This window comes from Nanorana parkeri, unplaced genomic scaffold, assembly GCF_000935625.1.
Source record: "Nanorana parkeri isolate BGI_ZX_2015 unplaced genomic scaffold, ASM93562v1 scaffold1018, whole genome shotgun sequence".
Lineage (NCBI taxonomy): Eukaryota > Metazoa > Chordata > Amphibia > Anura > Dicroglossidae > Nanorana > Nanorana parkeri.
In genome coordinates this window covers 528,348-554,684 of record NW_017307286.1, presented here as the reverse complement: position 1 = coordinate 554,684, position 26,337 = coordinate 528,348, and the positions used below count along the sequence as shown (strand labels likewise).

The following is a 26,337-nucleotide window of genomic DNA, read 5'->3' as shown; positions in this document are numbered from 1 at the left end:
CCCCCTATCCAATGTTTGAAAAAGATTTAATCAAGTCAGATCTTGGTTGATGCTTGGGATAAGCACTAAGGAATGATAAATCAATCAAATCCTGATCAACAAAATATGAGAAATGCAAAGTAGTAAAAGCCGTAGATGTTTCCTAATCACATAAAAGTGGGCCTTGCTGTAAGCACTTACCTTTTCTTATGGACATTCCTGCATCAATCCTGTGCTCCACAATGGTCTGCCCATCTCCCAATGCACTCCTGACTTCAATGGCCATGCTGTTCAGCATTTGGTTGCATCTTTGGCTCCTGCTCCCCATTGGCCACATGCTCCAGCATTTGGGCAATATGCCCCCGTGGTTCAGCCTTGCGGCATCCTGTTTCCAGGCTTTGCCTTGGCCCTACTGCTTCCTTTTAGTCTTCACTGGTCCTTCCTCCCGTTGCTTGGTATAAGTTTCCATACGTGCCTGGCAAGCTGATCATCTATGTACTGACCATTTGACAGTTTTTCTGACCATGTTCCATGCCTGACTCTTGGACAAACCTTTTGGTCCTTTTATCCACTCCATCTATGCCTGTTGCCTCGACCAACTCTTGACCTCATGCTGACTTTTCTGCATGTCCCATTAACGAAGTTCCTTCTGAGGCAGTCCCCACCATCCTCTGCAGACATTGGTATCTGAGTACCACAGGATACTTTTTGTTGTACCTCTGGTTAACCTCTTGTGTTCCTGTCCAGTGAACATTGTATTGTGTATAACAAGGATGGACAAATTCATATGCCATTAAAGAGCAAGTTTGTCCAATCCAGAAGCCAGCAGCATTTTTAGGAGCCAGCTCCCTTGACATCAACTAGAGAGAACCTCAAAAGTTGGGTGCCATCTGTAAATTTTAAGGCATTTTACTGGGATACGAACCAGAGACCCCCATTTTGCAAGGCAGGAGTACTCACCACTAAGCCACTGTGCTGCCCTAATTAGCATTTTCAGAAGCACGACAGCATTCGCACCCCCCATATTTATCTTGTGACTTGAAAAATTAAACACCTGCACTTTTGATGGTGGCTGTAGAAATCTAAACATCTCAGAAGAACAGGTCATTTAAATTCTAATCTAAGTTTACAAATGTCATATACTCTGGCAAAGCACATGGCTTGAATTGCTCGAATTCTCGAGAGGCAACAAACATAACATGCAAGTAGTCCGATTTAATACATTAGAGTATGCATTCCGTACCAACTTCTCCGATTGCCTTTGTTGTCATCTCAACAGTAGCATCGGGTATATTTTAGAGTAAAAAGCTTTTTGTATGTCATTTTGCACACAGGCGATTGGCTCAAACAGGAGAAAAATGTAGTCTAGTGGGGTCAGAACTAAGTGAATTGTGAGATGAAAAGTGCTTTCTACTCTGAAGGTCTGGGAGGGATAACTAAAATTCAAGGTATGAAAGTGCTCCTCCTAATGCATGTTTGTTCAAAGCTTTATATAGATCTTAGTATTTTATAAATAAATGGAACGCTGTGAATGGCCAAATTCACAGAACATCAGAATTGTGCTTATTTATATAAATGATTGGTGGTTGCGCAAAGCTGCCCTATGTTTAGAACTATGGCCTCCCATTTTTAAAAAAATGTGCTGCAGCATCTAAAGCTAAACTTTAGTCTTGCCTTCAATCTTGTACTGTTGTACAGGCTCCTCTCTTGTACTGAAATTGCTTACTCTAATTTCAGTGAACACAGAGTTCCTCACCGTGAATTGCCACTGCTGATTTACTAGCCTGTAGTTTGTCAATCAACACCTAACCACCCCTAGCCCTGCCCGCAGCTTTCTGTATTGACAGCACTGCCTCTGTTATGAAACCTCTCCCATAGAGAGCTGCAGTGTCTGGAATGGGGTGCATGTGAGGCACAAAGGAGGATTTGGCTCAGTCAGGCAAGGTGAGAGTATATCTTGTTTAACTTATGAGACTTATGCATCACCTATTAACTGGATTTAGTACTTGTTTAGACTATCATACATGAGCCTTTATTTGTACTTGAACCCTTTTGCTGCCAATGATGTGTCTCGCACATCATGACATTAAAAGTAGCTCATGGCTGCATTAGCTGCTTCGCTTCCGACTGTATTGTAGAAATTACCTGGGTGACTGTAAAGCTGTCGGATCGCTTCTTGAGGGCAGTGAGGTCAGCAATGTTTCCTGGGAGCCCAAAACCAATCCAAACTGCTCATGGTGACCAGCAGAGGTGGATCAATGAATATCTATTTGCAGATTTGTTTATCTACTCCGCCTCTGTGAATTGACCACGGAAGTGCTCTACTCTGAGCATTTCCAGATTCAGAGCTGTCAAACCCCAGCAGTTCTGGCCAGTGAAATAAGATCAAGCGCGGGGAGGAGAGCTTCACTCCAGTGACAGGCTGGAGGGGGCGGAGCAGCTCAGGATGAAGAGTTGAGGATTGATTTAAATATGTGACATATTTACCGATCCTACCCTGTACATCACAGTCAGTAGTGATCCCTCAATGTTAGTAATCACTTACTGTGTCCTCGATTTATTTACAATGTCCCCAGTTATGAATGAACAGGAAGTGCTATACATCCATTTCCTGTTCATGATTGTGGCCATAGTAATCACTTGTGTTCAGTTTATGAATGAACGGGAGCACTCAGTACAGAGGCTTCCTGTCCATTTATAACTGGGGAGAGTACTATGTCTCCTAAGTTTGTGAATGAACAGGAAGCCTCTGTACGGAGTGCTCCTGTTCATTGAGTGCTGGGGCTGCAGAAAGAGATTGTGTCCTCCAGTCTCCTTTTCTATTTCAAAAGGGAAATATCAGTGGTCTGTTTAGAAAAAATAACAAAAATTTAAAAAAGCAAAAAAAATGACAACATCACGTACACCATATTGTACATTATGCGCTGCAGTGCATTGTTTGAACACATCGCAGTGTCTTCTTTTTAAATTTTTTTTTATTTTCAACACATTAATTTAACTGAATGGCAAAGCGTTGTAATCTTTGCTGTACGTAGTGCGTTGTAATATGCTACGTTGTGATTAAAATGTGTGCCTGCATCATTTTATCGCAACACACACCAACACAGCACACAAACGGCACTGCAGATCAGATGATTACCACAACAGATTTTTAGCATAAGCTGCTTGCTTTGCGTTCTTTCGTTTGTTAACGTTTTGCAAAAAGGTACAATGTAAAATTTACAAACATTTGTTATTAACTCAGTACAGTTTTATCTTTTTAGATTTTAGTAGGAATCTTGTAAATTATGGGTCTTTTTGCGTGCACTGATTTTAGTGTATTTTTTAAAGACAATATTGATTTGATAAACATTTGCGTGTGGGACCTACAAAATTAGTTGCACCATCTTTTTATTCTACTGCTCCTGTGCTTTCAGAAAAGTATATGGTTTCGAGGGGTCTTTTACAAATTCTAAAAGCTGCAGTTGAAAAATTGCAAACATAGTCTGGCCAGCTGAGGTCAAACGTTTTTGGCGGGCATGAAATTGTGGATGGGAAGGGGGTTTAACACCGCGGATGTCAACTGGTTAATACCCAATTCTTTTGGTAAAATATTAACAACGGGGTTGTGCCTGGGTAAATAGATGCTAAACATGTCAAAGCGGCAAGTGACATGGCAAAAAAACGACAGTACCCAACCTTGCCCATAAGTCTTTTATTCCACACATTCTCTTCTTTCAGGAAATATATGTTTTGGGGGTTTTGAGTAATTTTCAGGCCATGAAATGCATGTTAAGCATGTGCATAAAAGGGGGGTTAGAAATGCCCTGGCCGCTAAAGGGTTATAACAAATACCTCCCCCCCCATGTTAACCGGTTCCATTTCAATGTTTTGCATGATGGGTCTTCTGAAGACACAAAGCAAATGTCTTTACAGGGTACAGACATATGTCGTTTAACTTAACAACTTTTGCATGCCTAAAAATGATGCCATAAAGAATATACACTGTTTGCAATAAAAACAGAGCAGTTATTTACAAGAAGACTGGCAAAAATTGTCTATTTTTTTAAATAAAAGAGCAGCTAATTCTAAAAGTTATACAGTTGCACCAATATTGTTTGACATAAAGAAATAGTCATTGTGTAGTTTAAGGATGGGATTACAGACGCCTGGTCATGATAAAATAATGAACAAAGTTAGAGTAACTGATAAAGCAAAGTGTAATGTGATTCTTGGAATTATTAATGCAAGATCTTCTCTTTCGTGTTCTACTTATGTGCTCCAATTACCCTAACAAGCAGCTCTGTGTATCACCGCAAAAAGCGATCTATGCGCAATAAATCTACAAAATCTCAGCAGTGGATCATAGTCACAGGAGGATATGCGTGTGGGGAGGACTGTTGGGGAAATAAGTATTGGTGGACACTGAATTTTCTTGTGAAGCACTGGGAAAGATTTTTAACTTGACACTGCATCTTCTTGTGAAACATAAGAACACAACATTTGATTTAATTTTTTTTCACTGCCACTTTGCTATTTGGGGTGGATTTACTCGCCAAGACATATTTTTTTTATTTTTTAAAAAGGGTTTTTTTGTCACTGTAGGTGGATAGAACTATCTGTCATAGAAGTTGGAATGATATCAGGTTGTATTTGTGCTGTGATTTTGTAGATGTATTGATCCTCATAATTGGCACCATTCAAGTCTAAATACCAGTTAGATTTACTTATTCTTATTTTACCACAAAAGTAAAAGTGGTTTGCTATTCTCTTTCCTAATTCCAATTTTCACATTGCTTGGTCTCTCACCAGGCTTTCTGTGATTAAGGGCCAGTTTGCATTCACCAGATATTTATTTAAAAAAAAACCTTACTCTGGGCAGTTCTTAACACTTTTAAGTTTGTCAGCTCCCCCAACAAATGAATTGATCGCTTTTCAAAGGGATTATATAACGGTATTCCAGCTAAGATGGTTTATGCCCTGAAGTTGCTCTACTTGCCGGTGTTGCTAGCTCCATGGCATATAATGCAGGAGCATTATGTGTTGGAGAGAAGAGGACTGGGCTAATGATTGCTGCATAATTGTTGAGTAATGTAAGTATTGCTCTGCTTGAAGCATTCCTTTTATAGGCCATTGAGGAATTCTGCAAAAATCTGGTATATGCTGCTGCCTATAGGAGGTTTGGGCAGTAGCAAACACAAAAGAAAAAAAAGCTGAAGGCCGGCCTCCATATAACCCCACTGCTATCAGTCATGCCTTTTTTTTTTTTTTTTGCTAGTGTCATTGGGAGCTTGAATGCTTTTTCCTCCGCTCTGAAGAAATTTTTTTTTTTTTTTTTTTTCTTTTTTTTTTCTTTAGTGTATTTCTACTTTTGTGGTAAAATTAGAGAATACCCCTCAATGTTTGTGATAGGGCTAGCCTGGAACTTGGCCTTCGGGCTCGAGGCTCAACATTGTGGAACTTTACACACCTGAGTGTACTGTTAGCAAGCCCCAGGTTTGACTCCATCACTGAATACTTGCTTTGGGAGTACGCCAAACGGGCCAAGCATCGGGCGCTATCTTGTTACTACAACAGCTGGGTGTCAGTTAAAGTTTCCACTTTCAGTCAGTTTACTGCAGAAAGGGAGAACATTGAGGGATTGAGTACTGACCTCATACGTTGGGTGGAGTGTCACACATGCTCTGTTTTTTCCTGCCATTCATCATTGAAACACCTTCCTGCTACTCCTAATGACCGCAGGGTCACCTTCAGCCATCTGATTCTCTCCTGCTACCAGCAGTGGGATCATGCCAATTTGAGAACTAGCCTTGTACCCTAAGCTATGTTGCCCCTGCTTGCGGTGCAACATGTGACAAATAGGGAACAATTTTGCTGTTCTGGTTGCCTCCAGCTCACAATCCACTGACCTTGTGCTGCCTGCAGTGTACCCTCTAAGGTGCCTGACACTGACAGCCTGCAATTATGCCCCGTGCTTAAGTCTTTGGTGTCTTCGATGGCTCTGTGAGGCGTGACTATCTCCTCTGCATCTCAGAATTGCACTGCAGTAATGCTGGATTTTATGGGCCAAATGGCACATCTGATTGCTGACTCTGGCTGCAAGGGCGTAAAGCATGCTTTCACACCTTACCCCGCAGAATCCTTAGCTGGTCTTGTTCTGTGTCTCTTAAGTCTTTAAAGGATGACCCTACACCTAAGAAGTCTCAGGCCTCTGCCATTACTCCCAAACTTAAGAGACCACATAAATTCGTATTGACACGGTATGCGGCACCCTAACACTTGAGAATCAGTACTAGTGCAGTCGCCGTCTAGGCTCCTTTCGGGTCTCCCAAGACCACCAAGACTTTTCCAGTGCAACTACTGTTCGCAGTTAATCTTTATGGAGCCTGGACGAACCCTGACAAGCTGATTGCCTCTCCCAATGTCTATAAGCCTTTTACCAGTTTAGGGAATAAAAAAAAAAAAGTGTGCCCCTTCTGTGGACCCCGTGGTATTCCATTTTAACAATCAAGTATGTCACTGGGGCAAAAATACTCATCTGCCCCAATAGCAGAAGCCTGGGAAAGCTCACTCTAAAGAAGCCAAGAAGAGCTCCTTTTGATACTCCCAGGCCTCAACTTACAAAGCTAAGTATAAATCAAGCTCCCAGCCCGCTGTCGGAGATGGCTGGCTATCCAGCACTACGTTCAGGAGTTAAAATGTTAGGAGTGTGCTGCAGAGGCAAATGTAAACATTATGCGGCCACATAGTGTTTATATCTTTTATATGCATTTATATTCATATTTCTCTATATTTATCTCCTATATTTTCATTCCCATTCTTGAATTAAGGCCTTTTGTATAGGATGTCTTCCATGTGGCTCCCCCAGTGACTCTGTGAGGTATGAATTTAGTTCTCTCAGCACCCCCAAGGTAGCTATTTGAATCCATCAGGGACATTCCCCATTCCACTCTCATTCACTAGTGTTTTTGGTTGTCGTCACATCTGTTAGAGTGAGTGTTCTAAGTGGCAGTGTTTTGTTTCTGTTGCCCACCCTCAGTTGGACTGCTTTTGGATGTCGAGTCTCTGAATTCCTATGTCATCCCTCAGTGGATTGGAAAGAAATAAGATGTTGGAATTATTTGAGGATTATTACACACGGTCCCACACCTCTGTGTCTATCAGTATGCAGTTACTGTTTTGCCAAAAAAAACTGAGGCATGCTGAGAGTGGGAGGAGTTATACTGGGCTGGCCCCCCAATTTTTTAATGTTTGCCGGTGCTCAATCCTCTCGTAAGTGGCAGTATAACCCGACAGCTTCTGTGTACCTCAATGTACTCCAAGGAATAGCTTTTATGGCAAGTACAGAAATCTTATACCCCCCCCTTCCCCACCATCTTACTTTGGTCACCCTTATCAATTTTAGGCCTGGGTAGTGACACAAATTTGCCAACTTTGGTGGCAAGTTAATCACCTTACCCCTTTTTTAATCCATTTATACCTGTGTTTTTTAGGATGCAGTATCAAGTGACTTCATAACCCAAGTGCTACGCTGGTTTTAAGAACACATCAAGATCTCTTATGTCAGGGTTAGACATCAGGGAGCACCATCATTGGTCTTCCTATCCTACCAAAGGCATGTAACATGCCCAAACACATCTTGCATCTCAGTTTTAACACTAGCAGTAACTTGTCCCCCCTGACCTTTGACCCCTTTGAAGCCACAGTCGCAGGCTGTAAAGGGGAAAAGAGCCAATGACTAAGATAAAAAACTGTATTACTTGAATAGGAAAAAAAAACAGATACCAAAGTGCTACAGTAAGTGCTACAATGCCTACTTCTTTCCCGCATGTTCAGCCTACAATGTCCACAGTAGTGGCTATGTCTCAACATATCTATTAATTTTCACTAAAGTATCAAAGATTGTATTTACATATACCTTTTTTTTTTCCAGTTGTCCATATTTGGCTGTGAAGATTACGCCTGCGATTCCTGTAATAGGTGGAATTCTTGTATTTTTTGTAATGGGGACTTTATTGAGGACCAGCTTTAGTGACCCAGGCGTTCTTCCTCGTGCCACTCCAGATGAGGCTGCAGATTTGGAAAGACAAATAGGTAAATGGTGTTGCATAAAAGAAAAAATACAGATAATGTTTTTATTTAAAGGAAACCTGTACTGAATTGAAACCCATATGTTGCCTTTGTATGCTTGTCATGATGATCTAGTAGAGTCGGTAGTTTTTACAGACCTAGAACAAGTATGCATTTCAGAACTTTTGGCTTCACTCTTGCTTTTCTTCATAGTTGTTCCTAACTTATGACTGAAGTATTAGAGCCAGAAACCACCAAAGAACTAGTATTCTCACAAGGAAAGGTCAGCAAATGGCAGCCCCATATTTCTGCCACTACAGGTTTTCTTTAGGTGCAATTTTTTTTTTTAAACGGACCTTGCATCAGAATACAAGGTCTGCTCATTAGTTCTCCAGCCTGCAAAAAAAGAACTGTATTATACACATCTAAGAACATCTTAAAACAAAAATGGTGGGAGGTTAATGGCAAGACTTTGCATTTTCATGCACTATTTGCTTTAATATTCCAAAAAAGTTACACCCAGCTGCCATTTTTAGTGTTATGTTATTTAGACATTTAGTCCAAGGTTTTAAAATTTATGAATAATTGGATCTCTGACACTACTTAAATTGTGTTCCTAATTTGGCATACCAATGGCTATTATGTTATCTTCATAGATGTTGCAAATGGGTCAACTTCAGGCGGTTATCGACCTCCTCCCCGAACAAAAGAAATAGTCATCAATGGACAAACAGTAAAACTGAAATATTGTTTTACCTGCAAAATTTTCCGCCCGCCTCGTGCCTCACACTGCAGCCTGTGTGATAACTGTGTTGGTAAGTTTCACTGTTCTAATGTCTAAAGGTAAAAATGGATGTGTTCGCTGTACCAATGTTGCTTTGCTCCTTTTTTAAAAGAGGCTTACTAGAATAATAGAAAATGTTAACCGTTCCTGGACACAGAAGAAATCCCTTTTGCTTTACCCATCTAAATAATCCACTGACTCTGCCAAGGTAATGGGAAATTGGTGTAATTAGCCTCCCTGCTGGCCAAGAGCTGCAAAACCCCCACATGGTAATGACCAGGTCTCTCTGTATTTATGTAGAATTTCAGGAAACCTGTTTTTGCTTAGGTAGCTCAGGGGGCATCCCTGAAGACTAGCATGTATCTGTGTAGACATGTGTTGGCACATCGTGGTGTTTTCAGTGCAAATGTTTTTTTTGTTGAAGAAATCGTCTGCAAGGTGCTGATATAGCTCACCTTAAAAGATCAGAGTGGAGAATCAAATTAAGTAAACAGAGCTAAGTGATTACAGCACTAGATATAAAATATCAGTAAAGGTGCAAACATAATTGGTTCATACATATTGTGGCACATGCATGCAGCAATTGTGATGGCAGCAGCTTAACAATGCTCTGCACAAGGTGAAGAGACTTGCTGGCTTTATAAGTAAACTTACACCCAAAAAAACTATTACTATACACCAATGGGGTTTGGAACAGATACTAAACCCATCCAGCACAAAGTCAAAGGGCAAAACAGGCTGGAGAACTATCAAGGAAGCCCTGGTGTGGTCTTCAACCAAGATGGTCACCGTACACTCACAGGATCCTTCGCCCTCCCAGGAGCACATGCTGAACACACAACCCATTGATCTTCCCTTCATCAAATCTCTGTTCTATTCTCGGTCCCTTTAGATCAATGTTTGTTCCTAAACAAATGTAAAGGATTGCTGCAGATAGCCTGGACCGCATGTCCAAGAACATCACCACACAGATGTCCAAGAAATATATTGGGCCACAGAACGTCCAAACTGGAGTCCTGCTTAATTGACACCACCACCAGTTTTCGAGAGCCACCAGGTGGAAATGGAAGTGGAAATCCAACATGTGTCCCCAAGAGCCAAGGTGGAGGGACATGGAATATAGGGCCCATAGGTCTAACCTGCGGGTCTGATCCCTCTCTAAAATCATCTATTTGCATTCTACGGTCACTTCTCTTTTACAGGAGCTCCCCCTGACCTACCCATCGAGTGTCTAGAAATGGGCTGCGTCCATAGGGCTCTAGCTAAGTACCCTATCAACGGCCCACTACACGATATCATTGTGAGAATGCATTATTATTACCGCTCCAAGGAGTGCCTGTTGCAAGCTGCATATGAAGCTTCCTTTCCTTTTCAAACCCACAGATTTCAGCTTTTTTCTGATCGGGCGCCTTCCACTATTCTCAAATGCCGTGGGCTACAACCCCACTTGCAAATCCTTATTGGCCATTGCCTTAACTAGAAATTAGGCTTTCCTTTTTAAGCTTTCATTTGCCTTTTGTGGCCACGACTATTCTTTCTACTTATGACAGAGCCTCGTTCTGCCTTCAAATCCTGGCCCTCTCTGAGCCAGATGCCAAACACTCCTGACAACCCTGGAGATTCTCCAGCTTCACCCCCTTCTCCTAAGGCTCTTTGTTGATTGCAGACCAGGTCCTCCTCGCAAACACCCACTACCGGATAATCATATTTCCAATAAGGACACTTGAAGATGAGTATTACCATTATACATCTATCTTCTCCTTTACGCTCATCGTGCCCCGTTAGTCACTTGTGCAGTACCAATCATCATGTTCTTATTTTATGCACCATTGTGATGGTTAATTTTTGGTTTGGTTGTGCACTACTTTGCATCTTTGTAATGCTGTCACCTTGTTACTCCTGTGCCCCTTACACACTGTGGAGTGTATAGCTTCCCCAACTCCAATTCTATTAACTGCGATTGCTGTGTCCACTCTATAGAGTAAATTACATTTCCTGCTCACATCTTATTGCCTGCCAACCTGGACTTTTACATTGGAGCTTTATTATTTTGCAGCCTACTGTCCACTAATATCCATCGTTTGTCATGAATCACCTAACACGTTCTGTTACCATGTATAACAAGCCTCTGTTAACTGCTGAGGCTCATCTTGCTACAGGAAACAGTCTTGTTGTGCATTGTAGGCTGCTCTGATGCCCTGTTGTAAAGGGATGACTCCCAGGTCCACAGGCTCTTCCTATATCATGTGTTTGATTGGCTGGGTATATTCTCTCCCCAATAAGCCTGTCGGCCTACAATCAGCTCTTGGTGTTTCAGCCACACATTAGAGCCAATATATTTATACACTGTTACTGAATATGTAAGGGATGTAGAATACAAGACACATACTCATTTATGGCTTGATACCATGACTTTTGGAACAGGACTTTTGTTCCCCTATATATTCAAATAGTGTTGCACATAGATATGTTAATTAGAATATACTTGCCCTGTCAAAGGGGCCTATCCCATCTCTTATGCCTCAGACTTTAGTTCCTTTCTCCGTTTATGTGAACTGGACATTTCTCCTCTAACTTTGCACCTAAACTCCCCATTAACTGTAGTTGCATTTCCTCGGCAACGTTCATTACTGATGATAAACTTAGCAAAAATATACCTAAGACCTTCCTTCACTCATTACAGCAGAACAGGTGGCACTTGTTACAGGTTGACAGAAAGGTGAACAGTATTTAAAGGGTCATGCACCTAATACATATTTTTAAATCCAGATAGATGGCTTCCTTGTTCCTCTCTTTAGACGCAAGACAAAGTAAGACTTTGATGCCCTGTCCTGGAACTACCTTTTTTATATTTTACCTAAATAGGGCGTCCAAGACCATTTCCTCTTTTGGATTCATGCTCTTTATCACACGCTGCAAGCCTTCATTAATTATGCATGCTTTAGTGTAACCATTACTACTTCGTTCTCTCATCCACCAATTACACCTAAGTAACTCAAGCAGATTTAGATAGATTCCAACTATTTCCTCTATTTGGACTGTTTTACGGTTTTGGATCCAGGCATCCTATATACATTTTCTAAAGATGTGGGGTGATAAAACTCCTATCTCCTCACCTGCCCCTCCCCATGCTATGGGGCATCTCTGCTTTTTACCCAAGTTTTAACTCGCCAAAACTTTACTGATGGTGGTACTCCGCTATCTTTCGCTGCAAATATAATTTAATATCTCTCCAAGGAGTCAGATCTTTCAAAGCCCTAAAGGCATCACATAAAATATCACCGTCGATATCTGCAATGGAAAATGTTATGTCCCTCCTGTGGCACACTGACTCTCCACTCAGATTGCCCTGTATGAATGACCCCCATACTCTAGGTATAATTGCGTCATTATACCTTTCTATTATTTCTACTAACTTCTGAACCTCTCCCATATATCTGATAAAGAATCTGGTAAAACATTACCAACAGGAACTGGAAATACATCTGGTTGGCCACTTCTAAATACTCAGTCATTATCTCCACCTCGGAGACGTACTAATAACTGATGCACTGGTACCTGGTAGACTTGTAAAGCCTGAATGTTCAAAGGATATTCCCTTGCTCAGGCAGTGGTACATACTATTACATCTGGTGGACGTGCCATGTACCCTGTTATTTCCACCTTTTTATTAGGTCATCGCCTCAAAATGTTCTTCTGCAGAGCTCTTTTAAATGAACAATTACCCAGTGGCACTAAAACTAAAACCTGCTTGTTAACTCAGGTCTTTACAGCTGTGAAACAGACCATTGCCAAAGCCTGGAAAACATCTAACCACTCAGTAGGTGAATTCAAATCATGCATGCACCAATCTACATTATTCACAAAACCGACTGCCATTTAATGCAATAAACTGCCTAAATTTCTTAACACATAGAATTCCTAAGTCATGATCTACCAACCTGCAACCTTTTGACTTTCTATAATGCTTGAATCTCAGCTGTTTTGAACCCTATATTTCTGCATCCTACCCCACTTATCCTGTACTCCCCCCTCCTTTTCCCTCCTTCTTACCTTCTCAGCTCTCTTCTTCTACCCCCTCCAAACCCACCCCTCCCTTTATCCCCCATCTCCCATCAACTCTGCTTACTTTGTCCATGTGTACCCCCAGTAACCAATTTTCAGTCCCCCCATCCTGAGCTCCTCCCTGACGTTGCAGTAACTTGATGAGTCCTATACCTCCCAAGGTTGTGGAAATCCAATTTGGGGCTTCAAACATCAATCTGTTTTCTTTTCCCATGGCACGTTGTCAATGCCAATTGTTTATATATGTTTACCTTATGTGAATCTTCAATTAACCAATGTACTACACTCAAACAACATATGTTATGCTAATACATATACAATACAGTGCATGTACTGTTTTTTGCATCTGTATCTCGCTCAAACACTTCTGTAAAAAATGAATAACTGCATAATTGCATTACTTCTTAAATCGCTGTATGTAAAAAAAATTATTTTGCTTGTGAGCAGTTATGTAGCCAGAAAACATTTCAGCGAAAGATATATCTCTCACCTAGGACTTCAAAAAGTAATTTTAAAAAATTACTTTTATTTTATCAAAAAAGCCGCAGTGAAGCATAAAATCTAAAAAATGATGACATTTCAAGTCGGATACTAGCTTTGTTTGTGCCAAACACGTACAAAGGCTAAACACCCACCATAAGCAATCACAAACTGCCACATCAATATATTATGAACCAAGCAAGTAAGAGGCAACTGTGATCAGTGAAAATAAACACAGGTATAGCCTACATTCAAACAAAACCAAATGAATGCAAGAAAGTCCAGCCTCCCAAAAAAGGAAGCGTTAGATCTGATTGGGAACTTCCTACAAAATGTAAATATCGCTCCATCCATTTGAATAGCATCATAACCATAACCCAACCAACTCAACTCGTCATTCCCTGGTGATCTAGTGGTGATCATTAGTAAGGTCTGCACTAGACCTTACTAATGATCCATCATTCGGCCGGAGCTCAGAACTGACAGAGCTCTGGCCGGAGCTGACAGGAGCAGCTCTGCGGTCTGCATCCGTCAGAGATGCAGACCGTGTAGCTGCTCCCGCAAGTCGGACACGCGGTCCGTGACCGTGTGCCCGACTTGTCAGCTGGCTGTGGGCCACTTAGTACAGGCTCGCGGGCCGGTACTTTGAGACCGCTGCTTTAAGCTACCGTTGCACTTAAGTACACTTGATGATTTTATTATTTCTTTCCTTTTTTTAATTGAAAAAACATATTTGCTTTTCCCTTCAAAAGTGTTCTGGTTTTTCTAAAATATAGTTGAAGGCCCAGTGGGGTTGCTTATTGTTGCTACAAATTTTATGTGTTTGCTTCTGAATATGCTATAAAAAAACAAAACTATCTGTAAGCTTGTGCAGTCTACATCTCCTGCTGGTGTTTTGTTGGCAGGAAGTATATGTGATTTGGTGCATGGCATGCGCTTTGAATGCCTTACATATCTAGAAATGCAGTATTGATTTCTTTGTTTTACTGTGGTATGGTAGAGGTTCTGGTTCTTCCAGCTGGGATTTCCCGATTACAGCAAGTACTTGAAATCCATTTTCTATTTCAGCAAGAAATAAAATAATTTGAACATGGTCCTGAGGGGCCATTCATGATTAACGCACACTGCAGGAAACCGTGAGGTTAAAGCAAGGCATTGGTGTGAACGGGTCTTTAATGTTGCATAGAATAGCAGCTCATGTGTACTGTAGTATGTGAGCAATATGCTGTAAAGCCAGCCTAGGCTACTTGATGATGCACCCCCTGGTCCATGACCGCTTTGGCTCTCAGGAAATGTCATGAATGATGCGGAGTGTTCCACCTGGAAGAGGACAAGCGGTGGAAGCAGAAACTTTTTTCTTTTTTGGTGCAAAAGGGCTGCCTGGAGTTGGGCTTTAATATGAAAACATGTGTAGCATGGTTTAGAACTATCTATATTAAGCACATGAAATATAGGCGACAAAGCTGTGTGGATTCTGACAATCCCAGCTGCAGCACGGCTCTTTGTGGTCAGCATGTAGCGGGTAGCACTCCTGTGACCCAAAAGAAAAGTAAAGCCAAAAAACTTTTTCGTTTTACTTCTCTTTAAATGGGTTTTGGTTTGAAGTAAAAGCTCTGGTTGCGAAAAAAAAAAGCCTTTTGTGACTCATGTTCATAAGGTGACGAGGGTCAATCTTACAAGGGTAATTTTGAGTGACTGTTAAACGACTCATCTACAATTTAAATAAGTAGAAGAGAGAATATTTAGAGAATAAACACACTTTCAGACAGTACTCATTTCCTTTTTGCATTTATTCTTTTAACCACTTTAGGACTGCAATATGTATTTAAACCGTACAGTCTGACCCCTGATATGGGCAGCAGCTGTGATCTCGATCGTTTTTTCAACTGTTGGCTTCCACATACAGTGAGAGCCATACAATCACTTGTATGCTGCAAAAAAATGTGCCAATTCCCTCACCCCCCTTTCGCCACTGCCGCCGACTATCCTGGGCTCTCCTGTCCCCCATGCAAGCCTGGGACTTTCATAGTTGATGTGTGCAACTTATCTGGAGGGAGATCCGCACACTTCCAGTGGTTGATTTTCCCCTCTGCCTACTGAGCCCAGAGAAGAAGCTGGTGAAACACAACGGGTGCTTCATCATCTTCTGTGGGGTCCATAGATTACATTACGGGTCTAATAGACCCCTGATGTCTCCATAAAGAAGAACTGTCACTGCTTCTGTGCTATCACATAAGTGATGGCGATAAAGTTAGGTGTAAAAAAGAAATGTTTTAAAAATTCAAGTCTCATATAAAAAAAAACCCCACTAAAAAGTCCTCCCCCGCCACTTACATGCTCATTCAAATGCAAACATGTGTCGGGTGTGTCTACATATGAGAACAATTGCATCACGTTACATCTTGCTGCAAACTTGACTGAGACAATAACTTTAGCACCATTTCTCACTGTAAATGTAAGCTGTTGAGTGGGGAAGGCTTTTAAAGTGTCGCCTGTAGGCAATTTTGGGTACTGTAGTTTTTTTGCCATTTCACTGACGTGTTTGCCATCTATTTACCTGACACAACCCCATCGTTTATATTTTTGCCAAAGAACTGGGTATTAAATATGGTTTGTGTGCACTAAAATACATTTTCCTAAAAAATATTGATTTGATAAACATTTGTGCAACTATTGTGTGACCTAAAAATTGCAACTAGCAGTTTTTTTTTTATTATTATTCGACAAGCTTTTTTTATTCTATTTGGCTTCAGAAAATATATAATTGGGAGTTTTTTAAGCAGTTTTCTAGCCAAAAATCTATATTTTAACATGTGTGCATAAATTAAAAGGTTGCTCAGGTCGAAATGTGGTTAAAGAGCTCCAGACAGCCAAGAAAGTAGTATACAGTATATTTTCATGACCATGGTGTACATTTGTGCATTTATATCGCATTGAATTTTGGCATCATTTCTTTTGCAGCTCATATACTTGCAGTCTTGCCCAGTGGAGTCACAACACAAGAGCGCAACAATTTGCCTTCTGTCCTGTTGCTGTGCACTGAAAATAGGAGCGTTTTGAATTTTTGCAATGCACAGTCCAACATGCTGTAACTATTTGATCGCACATTGGAGATGACAGGTTCTCTATTAGACCCCAACTGTCACCCTTCCACTTCAATAGCTTTAGCTGAGAAATGACAGCTGCCTGCTGAGGCAGCTGAATGTAAACACAGCAGGCAGTGGCTGGGAGCTATAACCTGCCTGTTTTTGGCAATTTCACATTATAATAGCCAATAGCAGGCTGGCTATTTCACCCTCCCCCTGCCTATCAGTCGGCAGATAAGGGAACCTGAAGAAGAACGTTCTCCTTCAGGTCCGCTTCTCTACTGATGAGCGGGGGCACAGCACGGAGGGGCAGAGCTCAATGGGGCACGGAGGGGCATAAAACAGCGCAGTTACGGAGGGGCAGAGAACAGCTAGGCACAGCCATGGCATGGAGGACCACAATTCGGCGGGGGGTGGGGAATGCCGAGTTACAGCGGTCTATCCTCCCCGCTTGGCGCCAGCTGCAGTGGTCTGTATCCCGTCCGATCTCTGCTGATACAGCGTCTCCCAACTGGGAAAAGAACAGGGTATTAGAGTTGATGCAGAGGAGGTGGCAGCAGGTGACAGTGAACGGGCTAACAAAAGCCCAGGTGCCAGGATGCAATTTCTAGGCGCCTGGGATTTGTCAAGCCCTGCAGTAACTAAAGTTAGTGTCTCATATTTTTCTAAGCCAAGCACATAAGCCATGTATGCTTGAAATAGTTTGTGGGCTATTTGGTCCGATTTGGCATATGAGTTCTAAATCTATTTTTGCAACCCTGTTCATATATACAGTACATAATATATTTAAGCTAAAAAAAAAAAAAATTTCCTTTTTAAAGCTAGCTTACAAATTTGTGAATTGGACCCAAGACTTTTGTCAGGACTAGTTTCTAGTTATAAACTTGTCAAATGTGCTCGGTTCTTAAGAAGACTCTGTGAACCTGCTCATAGCCATAAGATGCCAGTCGAAAGATCTGATGATATAAACTCATTCTGTTGACTTATTAGTTAATCAAATATTTTTCTGCTGATCATGCGTAAGTGTGCTCTTAGATGCTGCCTTGTTTCATACAAACAGTGATTGTGATTCTTTCTTTCCCTGAAATCTGTGGGCCAGGAAGTGCCTATTGATTGGCTGTAGACATATGATGGTATCCTGATCTAGCCATAAATAGACCTTGTCCAGCAATGTCCATTGACTTTCGTCCCCCTCCCCCCTTTTTTTTTTTTCTTAACTGCGAATGCAATGTTCATTTCTGATTTTGTGTTTTTTGGAGTCTACCTCAGCTTAAACCATACTAAAGAGGTATGGCATGAGAGATAGAGTAATAAGAAGCTTACAACAACCGCTATGCAGTTGGGCTACATTCACACCTATATCTTGTAGGTGCGAATAGGGATTCCTGCGTCAGGAACTTGCAATTACCTGCAGCAGGAATCACTAATTTGCAGTTAATGTGTATATGATATACATAAGGTTGGGAATCAATCACTCTCCCTGTACGCATCGATTGCGTGTACAGGGAGAGTGATAGATTCCTAACCGGTGTGCCGGCATTCAAATGCAGCCGCTGACACCAGATCATTAACTTGAATGGGTGACAGCTGCTGCCTGTAAATGGCAGATTAGAGATTCCTGCTGCAGAAAATCGCAAGTTCCTGACACAGAAATCCCTAATCGCACTTGAAGATATATAGGTGTGAATGGGGCCTGTTATATACGATAAACAATTTAAGATGCTTTAGTATATTTATCTTTATGGAGATGTGCGTGTGATGGAAAACTTGTTTTTATTATCCAACCTTATGCAGTCCTGAATAAATTGCTATCAAGCTTTTGTAGATTGAAACCCTTAAGTACATCCTTGGGCAGTTTGGCTATGATGTGGTCATGTTTTTTTTTTTCTTTCTACTTTTAGGGTTATGCTGCTCTGGATTTTTTTTTACTTTTTCCACATCCTATACCAAATGCCTATTAGGAATAGCAATAGTCATTACCACACTGGCATTCATGCATGTTTATTCATATATGCAACAAAAAAAAAATGAATTCTCTGCCATTATATATTTTTTGTTTTGCTTCTCATTTCAGAGCGCTTTGATCACCACTGTCCTTGGGTGGGAAACTGCGTGGGGAAAAGAAACTACAGATTTTTTTACATGTTCATTTTATCCCTGTCCTTTCTGACAGTGTTTATATTTGCATTCGTAATAACACACGTCATTCTTCGTAAGTATGTTCAGGCGATCCATGTTTGTTTTGTGCTTTCTGTCATTGGCCTTGTACTAGATTGATCCCAGTGGGCTGTGGTTATTGGCATGTGAATTTAGCCTTTATTAAACATATACTTTAAAGAAACATTTCTTATTAAAAAAAAAAAACACATTAAAAATTCTTCCATTTTTCACTTCATTTAGGTTTTTGTTATCTAGACAGTACATTTGCAACATTTTCCAAATGAATGTGAAGCCTCTGGCATTGAAATTGGATATGGTGTCTTTTTTTTTCTTTCTTTTAGTGTTTTGAACTGTTTTATACATTTATAGTCTTCCTGCTCAAAGCAGTGTTATTGCTCTTGATTTGTTATGTTTTGTTCTCAGCAAGCGGTATGCTCTGTGCATTTATTATGCTGTTCAACGTTCTTTGATCTTCCTGTGTATTACCGTACTTGCACAAAAATGTTATCAGTTTTCAAAGAATCCTACTGATGCCATTTACTATATAGAGAGATAATGTGCTAGAAATCAAGGAAAGTACTTGGGGGTCGCACTCCAGGCAAGCCAAGACACCCTTCACTGTTTAAGAATCTGAAACAGTTTTTGTTAAATACTGTCCCCAATTGCCTTTAACCCCTTGCGCTTATGCTCCTTTCATGTCACCCTTTGCATCTCCATCTCACTTTTGGCAGACACTAGGCAGTCGCAGTTCTTTAGGTGGATCATGCCTGGTTTTTTTTTTTTGTGCTTCCTGCCCTAACAACAAATGGCACACCAAGTGTTGCCATCTGAAGCAAGGAGGGACCATGTTCTGCCGTTTTCAGGATGGATTCGCACCATCAGGTGCTGCTCACCTGTTCTGGGAGTACATCTGACACTGTGCTACAAACTTTGAGAAGACTATGGAAGAGCATTGAGCAAGTAATCTAAAGTGTATGAGCATTCCTAGTTAATTTTTACTAGGTTATCTACTATTTCAACATTTTTATTATTGTATTAAAGCACTAAAAAAAAAAACAATCATAATAACACAGTGAAATACATTTAATACGGTCCTGTTTGTCCCCTCACAGATTGTCAGCACTCACCATCCAAACAATTCCATAGGGCTCCATAGGAATTCCTTACTCCTGACAGTGTGACAATAAGAATTGGAGCCTTTTCCTGTCATTTCCAGTATCTTTTATTGCTCGTCTCTGTAGTCTCTCAATCTACAGAGGTGATGTCATGATGATATCCAGGCTGCTGCTGGGTATCCTTTTGCTTGTATTTTCACTCAGTATTGCCCACCAGCCAACCCATTACCAGTTTTTGAGGCAGCGGCACTGTCACCTGTAGTGGAAAGAGAGCCTGCACTTTTTCCAGCTTAATGTGCTACATGAGAATGATGACAAGGAAGTTTTCTGCTTCCCTGTCACTGTCCACACAGCTGCCCTGTCTTTCTGGCAGCAGACACAAAGTAAAATTTGTTCAGCATTACCAACACCAACACCCATGCCTCTCCTTCTGCATCTAGATGAGGGCAATTTTTCTCCTTCCCTGTCATTGTTTGTTTGTGTCTCGCTCAGCTCAATGAGCCGTTACCAGCCATTACATCAGACTGATGAAATGGGAATTCTCTGCTCCCTGTTAGTGCCCACACACCTGCCCACCTCTTCCTAGACTGCCATATGCCTGGTTGTGTAGTTCTGCAGGGTCTACCATGTAAAAAGCATATGATGCAAAATACACTGCGGGTCCCATTTCTCCTCTCGCAGGCATATGATAATGTCACAGGGGATTAAAACATTTCTCAAGAGGAGCTGTGTGCACCTAAAATTCTTCGTGGTAGATGCTGCAGGGGTGGTGAGGGAGGCTTGGAAATCAGCTTTAAAATAAGATTACAAATTGGGATTAGTAGCAAAATGAAGTTAAGCAACTCTGAATGCAGTGGGCATACTTGCTATAAGCCTCTTAAAGAAGAAGGTACAGGTCTGTGAGAGCCAGAACTCTTGCTTGTTTGTAGGTGACCAAATACTTATTTTCCACCATAATTTGCAAATAAATTAGTTCCAAATCAGCCAATGTGATTTTGTCTGGATTTGTTTTCTCATTTTGTCTCTCCATAGTTGAGGTCTACCTCTGATGCCAATTACAGGCCTCTCATCTTTTTAAGTGGGAGAACTTGCACAATTGGTGGCTGACTAAATACTTTTTTGCCCCACTGTATATCTGTATGAGCCAGCAAGATTAATTTCGATTTAATTATAACGATTCCTATTGGCTATTTCACTTTGCAATAGCCTATAGCAAACTAGCTATTGCCTGGTGACATCGATGTCCGTGACGTCACCAGATCTCCGACGGAAGACCCAGAAGCCGGCGGAGAGGTGAGTACGGATCAAAAGAACTTTGATCGATCAAAATAGTTTTGATCGCTCAAAAAAATTAACAATTAGTCGAGGGATTAATCGTTAATTTCCGCAGCCCTAATTTACATGATTAAATGAAACGTTTTACTTTTTTTGTCGTAAGCCTAAAAAATAGAAACCTAGATTTACTTCGGGACGAATGCAACACTTTATTTTTTGTACAACAATGTTTTGATTTGCATTTTATTTATTTTTGTTTAAGGATCTCAACAAACGGGATTTCTCAATGCCTTAAAGGACAGTCCTGCAAGATATCCTTTATCACCCGGTTTGCTGTACAAAGTCATAAAATAGTGTCTATGGCCATGCACTTTATAGTTTGGTTTATTGATATACCTTGGTAATGTTGTGGGGGGAAATACATTTCTTGGTTTTAGACTCCAGTTGTGCCATGACCATGAACTGTGCAAAAGTAGCATGCGGAGGGGATTCTGTTTACTATGAGGATTGCAAATTGGCAATATTCAATATTTGAATTCAATATTTCTTTATTTGGCTCTGCTTAAAAAAAATGCACAAAGTCCACATCAAATGTACATCTAGAATTGGCAGAGGTTAAAAAAAAAAAAAATTAGCCTGTGAACTACCTTCTGAAATTTGAATGCTAAAAGGTTTAGTGCATACACTAAAAAGGTCAGTTTCCTTTATCTGTAAGTTTGTGTTTGTTTTTGTTTCAAAAGATCTATAACTATCGATTTAAATATTGTGCTAATTAAAGATTGTCGTTTTAAGATTGTATTCCTTGACTCTGGTTTTACTGTTTTGGAAGCGGTGGTTTGCTTCTTCTCAGTTTGGTCGATTGTTGGCCTGTCTGGTTTCCATACATACTTGATCAGCTCTAATCAAACTACTAATGAAGATGTAAGTCCATTTCCAATATAGCTTGGCAATAGGGAAGAGCAACAATTTCTGATATTTTGTGATATGCATATACAACAAATGTCTTATGTGCTATACAAAATGTGAGAAGGATGCTAGTTTTCTGGATGGTAGTTTTTGTTCTTAACTTGGCAAAAAAGTCAAAATGTAACATCTGTCCTTCATGTATTTGTGCTAATTTGTTCCTCTGTTATATAACAATTTGACAGATTTGCATCAACCTATATTATAAACCTGTGCTGTGAATAATTGCCAAATAACCAAACAAGGTTACATGTGTGACTTAAAGCCCATTTCCACCTTTGCAGCGGTATTTACAGAAATAAACATGCCAGCAATGTACACCGAGTGTACATGAAACAGGCATATGCAGCTGCTGTATGCGAACACACAAACTTCGTTTTTATTTGGGGGGGGGGCGGGGTGGTGTTATCTTTCCTCTTCATATCCCCATGTAAAAATGTCTGCCTGTGTTTTGCAAGCTCTTTCTCACCTCTCCCACTCATTAGTATTCAGAGTGGCAGCCCCCCTTCCCTCCCTAGACAGTGTATTGTCTGTAAAGGCAGAGCTGCTGTTTACCGATCATGTTACAATGATTAACAGGGAGGGGGAGAGCATTTTAAAGCCAAATTCCCATCCGACCCTGGTGTCTGACTTATTTTCCTGTGTAGAAAATTTAGAATTTTTAGGCTTCAGGCCTAATATAAGGTTCATTTAAAAAAAGGGAAGAGGGAAGCCTGCAATGTGAGTCATGAAAATTTGCACATTTTAGGCCCCGTTCACATTGCGCGATTCGCAAATCGCGCGATTTGCATTTTGCGCGATTTGTTGCGCGATATCGCGCAAATGCTTGCATTGAGCAAGCGAGAATCGCGGCAAAATCCGCTCCAAAAAGGGTCCTGCTGTAGCGACACACGACCTGCGACAGCAGGACCCTTTGCCCCATTGAGATGCATTGAAGAGCGATATCGCGTGGTAAATAGCCGCGATATCGCGGGAATTACCGCGCGATAAATCGCTCAATGTGAACGGGGCCTTATACTTCACCACTGCAGCTCTTCATTACCACAATCAATGCTAATCACTTACAAAGGTGGAAATTAACTTTAATGTGGTGTAAAAATCAGTTTGTTTATGGGGGGAAAAAACTTGCATATAGATGTTAATATTTAATTTTAAAAAAATTGATCCTGACTTGTCATTCTTCTATACTATGATCCAATTTTGTTTGTATAACATTCCCATAGTCCTTATCTTGCATTAGTTGCATATACCAATTTTGCTATGAACATATAGCTGGTACTGCTTCTTTTTTTTTACTGTGCAGGAGAATCATGAACCAGGTAGGGCATTTGGCAGACCAGTCTGTTATTGATCTGTTTTTTTAAGACAGATTTGAGTTAAAAATGAACAGTACCTTCTTAACCTGCTGCAATATTAATCCCCACATGTGTTGATGTCTTCCAGAGAACAAAAAGCACAATTTGTTATACAGTTTGATAGTTTTTACTTCTTAAGTGATCTCAAGTTAGTTTAGCCAATGATACAACATGCAATGCTTAAAAGATGGTGTATTAACAGAATCTAGCCTACCAGCCTTACAAATGCTGCTAGGCAACTGGTATTCCTGTTAACCATCACAGTATAAAAGAAAACTAAAGGCAAACTTTTTTTACTTTAATTTTTTTTTGGCTTGTCATTATTTGACTCAAATTAATACATTTACTAATGTACTCCAGTGACCCAAAGTCCACATCTAGCGGGCTATTGCCCACTATTTGCTGATAGCTCAGTGCTACGATGCAGCTGGGAAAGATCCTGACAATATTGTCGGAATCCACTCCGCTGCCTGATTAAAGGCTGGCTCTGCCTCTATACAGTTAGAGCCAGCTGTGCCCACCCCCTGCCCCGTCTGTCACTCCAATGAGCACTAGAGGAGGAGGGGGTGGGGGAATCCCTGCGGGGGGGCGGAGATGAACAGTCACTGCTCTCTGCAGGAAGAAGACTGTGAGCTGAGTGATCAGCGGTTCATGAATGCTCAGTTCTTGGTCAACAGAGCCTTCAGTGTCCCACTCTGACTCTTAAGTATTGGGAAGAGTATATTTTATTCTCCCAGTACTTCTCCTTCAACTTGTGGGAACATAGGATCAAGCATTAGTTCATTTTGGGCTAAACTCCACAATGTCCTTGATGGCCACATTAGGAATTGCCAAAAACAATTTAGCTGGATGTGTATGTATTGCCATTTGCAGAATTCAATCAATATTAATTTATCTGAAAATTATTTTCTAATCTATTGTTTTCTTTTCTGTAAAAATTGACGATTACTGGAAATATGGGGGCCACCATTGCTGAGCTCTTGTACGAATACAAGGTGTCTGGCTGTCACCAGTTTCAGTAATTTTTGAACAATGACCTGGAACAAGCATGCAGATTAATGGGACAGGTTGAAGCCAGAGTTTCTGATTTGCACACTTGTTCCAGGTCATTGCCTTGGAAATAATAGAAGTCGAGTAGCTTCACAGCCAGCCAACTAGCATTTTTAGAAGGAGAGGTCAACAAGCGCAACCTCCAGATTCTGAGTACAGGATTCCTTTAATAATTGAATTCTTACAAAGCAGATTGTATAAATCAATAAACATCAATCAAGCTGCCTAAATATAAGGAAGTAGCTTTCTTAATGCACACATCAATTCTCCTGTTAATGTTTGGAGTCCTCATGTTTGTACTTTGTTACAGATTAAAGGTTCCTGGTCAAGTAAAAGAGGAAAGGAAAACTATAATCCATATAGCAATGGCAATATTTTCACAAACTGCTGTACTGCGCTTTGTGGACCAATAAATCCAAGGTAAGAATTGGAATGGCTGGCTTTCTGTATTTGAATGATGGGACGTCAGAAAATTCAGCTTGTTGCAGTATTCGAAAAAGTTGATGTGCAGAGTTAGGCTGATCTTGCAGTGCACAGCTATATACCTCAGAGTATGTGTGCCTGGTCTAGTGCTATATTATGCAGGGGAAATTGGTTACCAGTCTCAAAATGTACATCAGCTGTGAGGATTTTGCCTCAATGCATAAAGAGTAATGGAAGTGTCTGGTGTAGTGGGGCTGGAGGGGAAGGATAGCCCAAAAAGAGCAGTAAAGACACATGACTGCCCTCCTCTGAAAAGTGATAAACAACCGTGGACCAGTTAGAAACTTTTGGTGATTGCACACGCACCTCATATCTGACCATAGCTGCTTATTATGTAACATACTGTACATTTAATTTCAGTTATTGGAGATTATGTGGTTGGTTAACATTCATTTAGTCAGCAATGCAGACTACATCAGACATGTCAAGAGCTATTATTGGTGTGGTGTATGTTCCTGATTGTGCAAATGTGCATTGAGCAGCGCAATTCTTATAAAGACTAAATATGTTTTAAATAGGAGGGCCAAGGCTCTGCTCAACTTAGAAGTGAGACAGATCATTCTGATTTTAAATGGCGGCAGATATCCTTAGGGCTTGTTTACCCCATGTTCGTTAAGCTGCGTTTTTCTGCACACAAACGTACGTATAGGGTGTGATAAGGGCACATAGAACAAAACTGTTTTCTGTGTGCCCTGTTCATACCATACGTGTGCAGTAGAGTACAGGAAAACACAGTTCAATGGACATGGTGTGAACAAGCCCATGTACACGAACAGAAGGTAAAAACATGCTTCTTGTAGTTTAAATTGCTTTTACTTGGGTTAGGGTTTCTTGACTTCGTAAGTGTTAACATTTCTACTTGCTTCTTTCTTTTGTAATGTTAGAAAGGGCTTTGAGGGGTGAGGGGCTTCTCCATTGTATGTTAATTAGTGAAACAATCCTCAAATTTCAGTCCTCAGTCTTTCAGAACAGATCACTGTAAAGCAGGGGTAGCAAACCGCCGGCCCTCCAGCTGTGGTGGAACTACAAATCCCAAGAGGCATTGCAAGATTCTCACAGCCACAGACATGACTCCCGAAGAGATGCATCATGGGATTTGTAGTTTCACCACAGCTGGAGGGCCGGAGGTTTGCTACCCCTGCTGTAAAGGTTCTGAGGAAAACCTTGAATCAGCCATGTTGCCTGCTGCAACAAAACATTACAATCATATAGAGGGCTTTTCCCAAATTTGACTGCAAAAGTGGAAATGCACTTTACATTGATTTACTAGCAAAAATCGTAATGCATTTTTTTTTCTTTTTTTCCTTACAAGCTTAATTGATCGCAGAGGAATTATACAAGCTGATATGGCACAGTCAGTCGCACCATCCAATGGATTGACTATGTATGGTTCTACTCAGTCACAGAGCAGTATGGTAAGACTGCCTCTTTTATGTTCTATGTAGTTCTATGACAGGATGATACTAAAACTAATAATATGGTCTTTCTATGAC

General features: G+C 40.8%; 1 protein-coding gene across 3 annotated transcripts in view; it reads left to right on the top strand.

Annotated features, from left to right (window-relative positions):
* Positions 1 to 26,337, top strand: part of ZDHHC14 (zinc finger DHHC-type containing 14) — a 68,376-nt gene that overhangs the window by 18,441 nt on the left and 23,598 nt on the right. For all 3 annotated transcript variants that reach the window (XM_018567202.1, XM_018567201.1, XM_018567200.1), the window contains exons 2-8: positions 7,892 to 8,052; positions 8,685 to 8,843; positions 18,518 to 18,655; positions 21,256 to 21,304; positions 21,812 to 21,914; positions 24,672 to 24,781; positions 26,157 to 26,259. In XM_018567202.1, the coding sequence (XP_018422704.1) occupies positions 7,892 to 8,052; positions 8,685 to 8,843; positions 18,518 to 18,655; positions 21,256 to 21,304; positions 21,812 to 21,914; positions 24,672 to 24,781; positions 26,157 to 26,259 (823 nt within the window). The remainder of the gene's footprint in view (positions 1 to 7,891; positions 8,053 to 8,684; positions 8,844 to 18,517; positions 18,656 to 21,255; positions 21,305 to 21,811; positions 21,915 to 24,671; positions 24,782 to 26,156; positions 26,260 to 26,337) is intronic.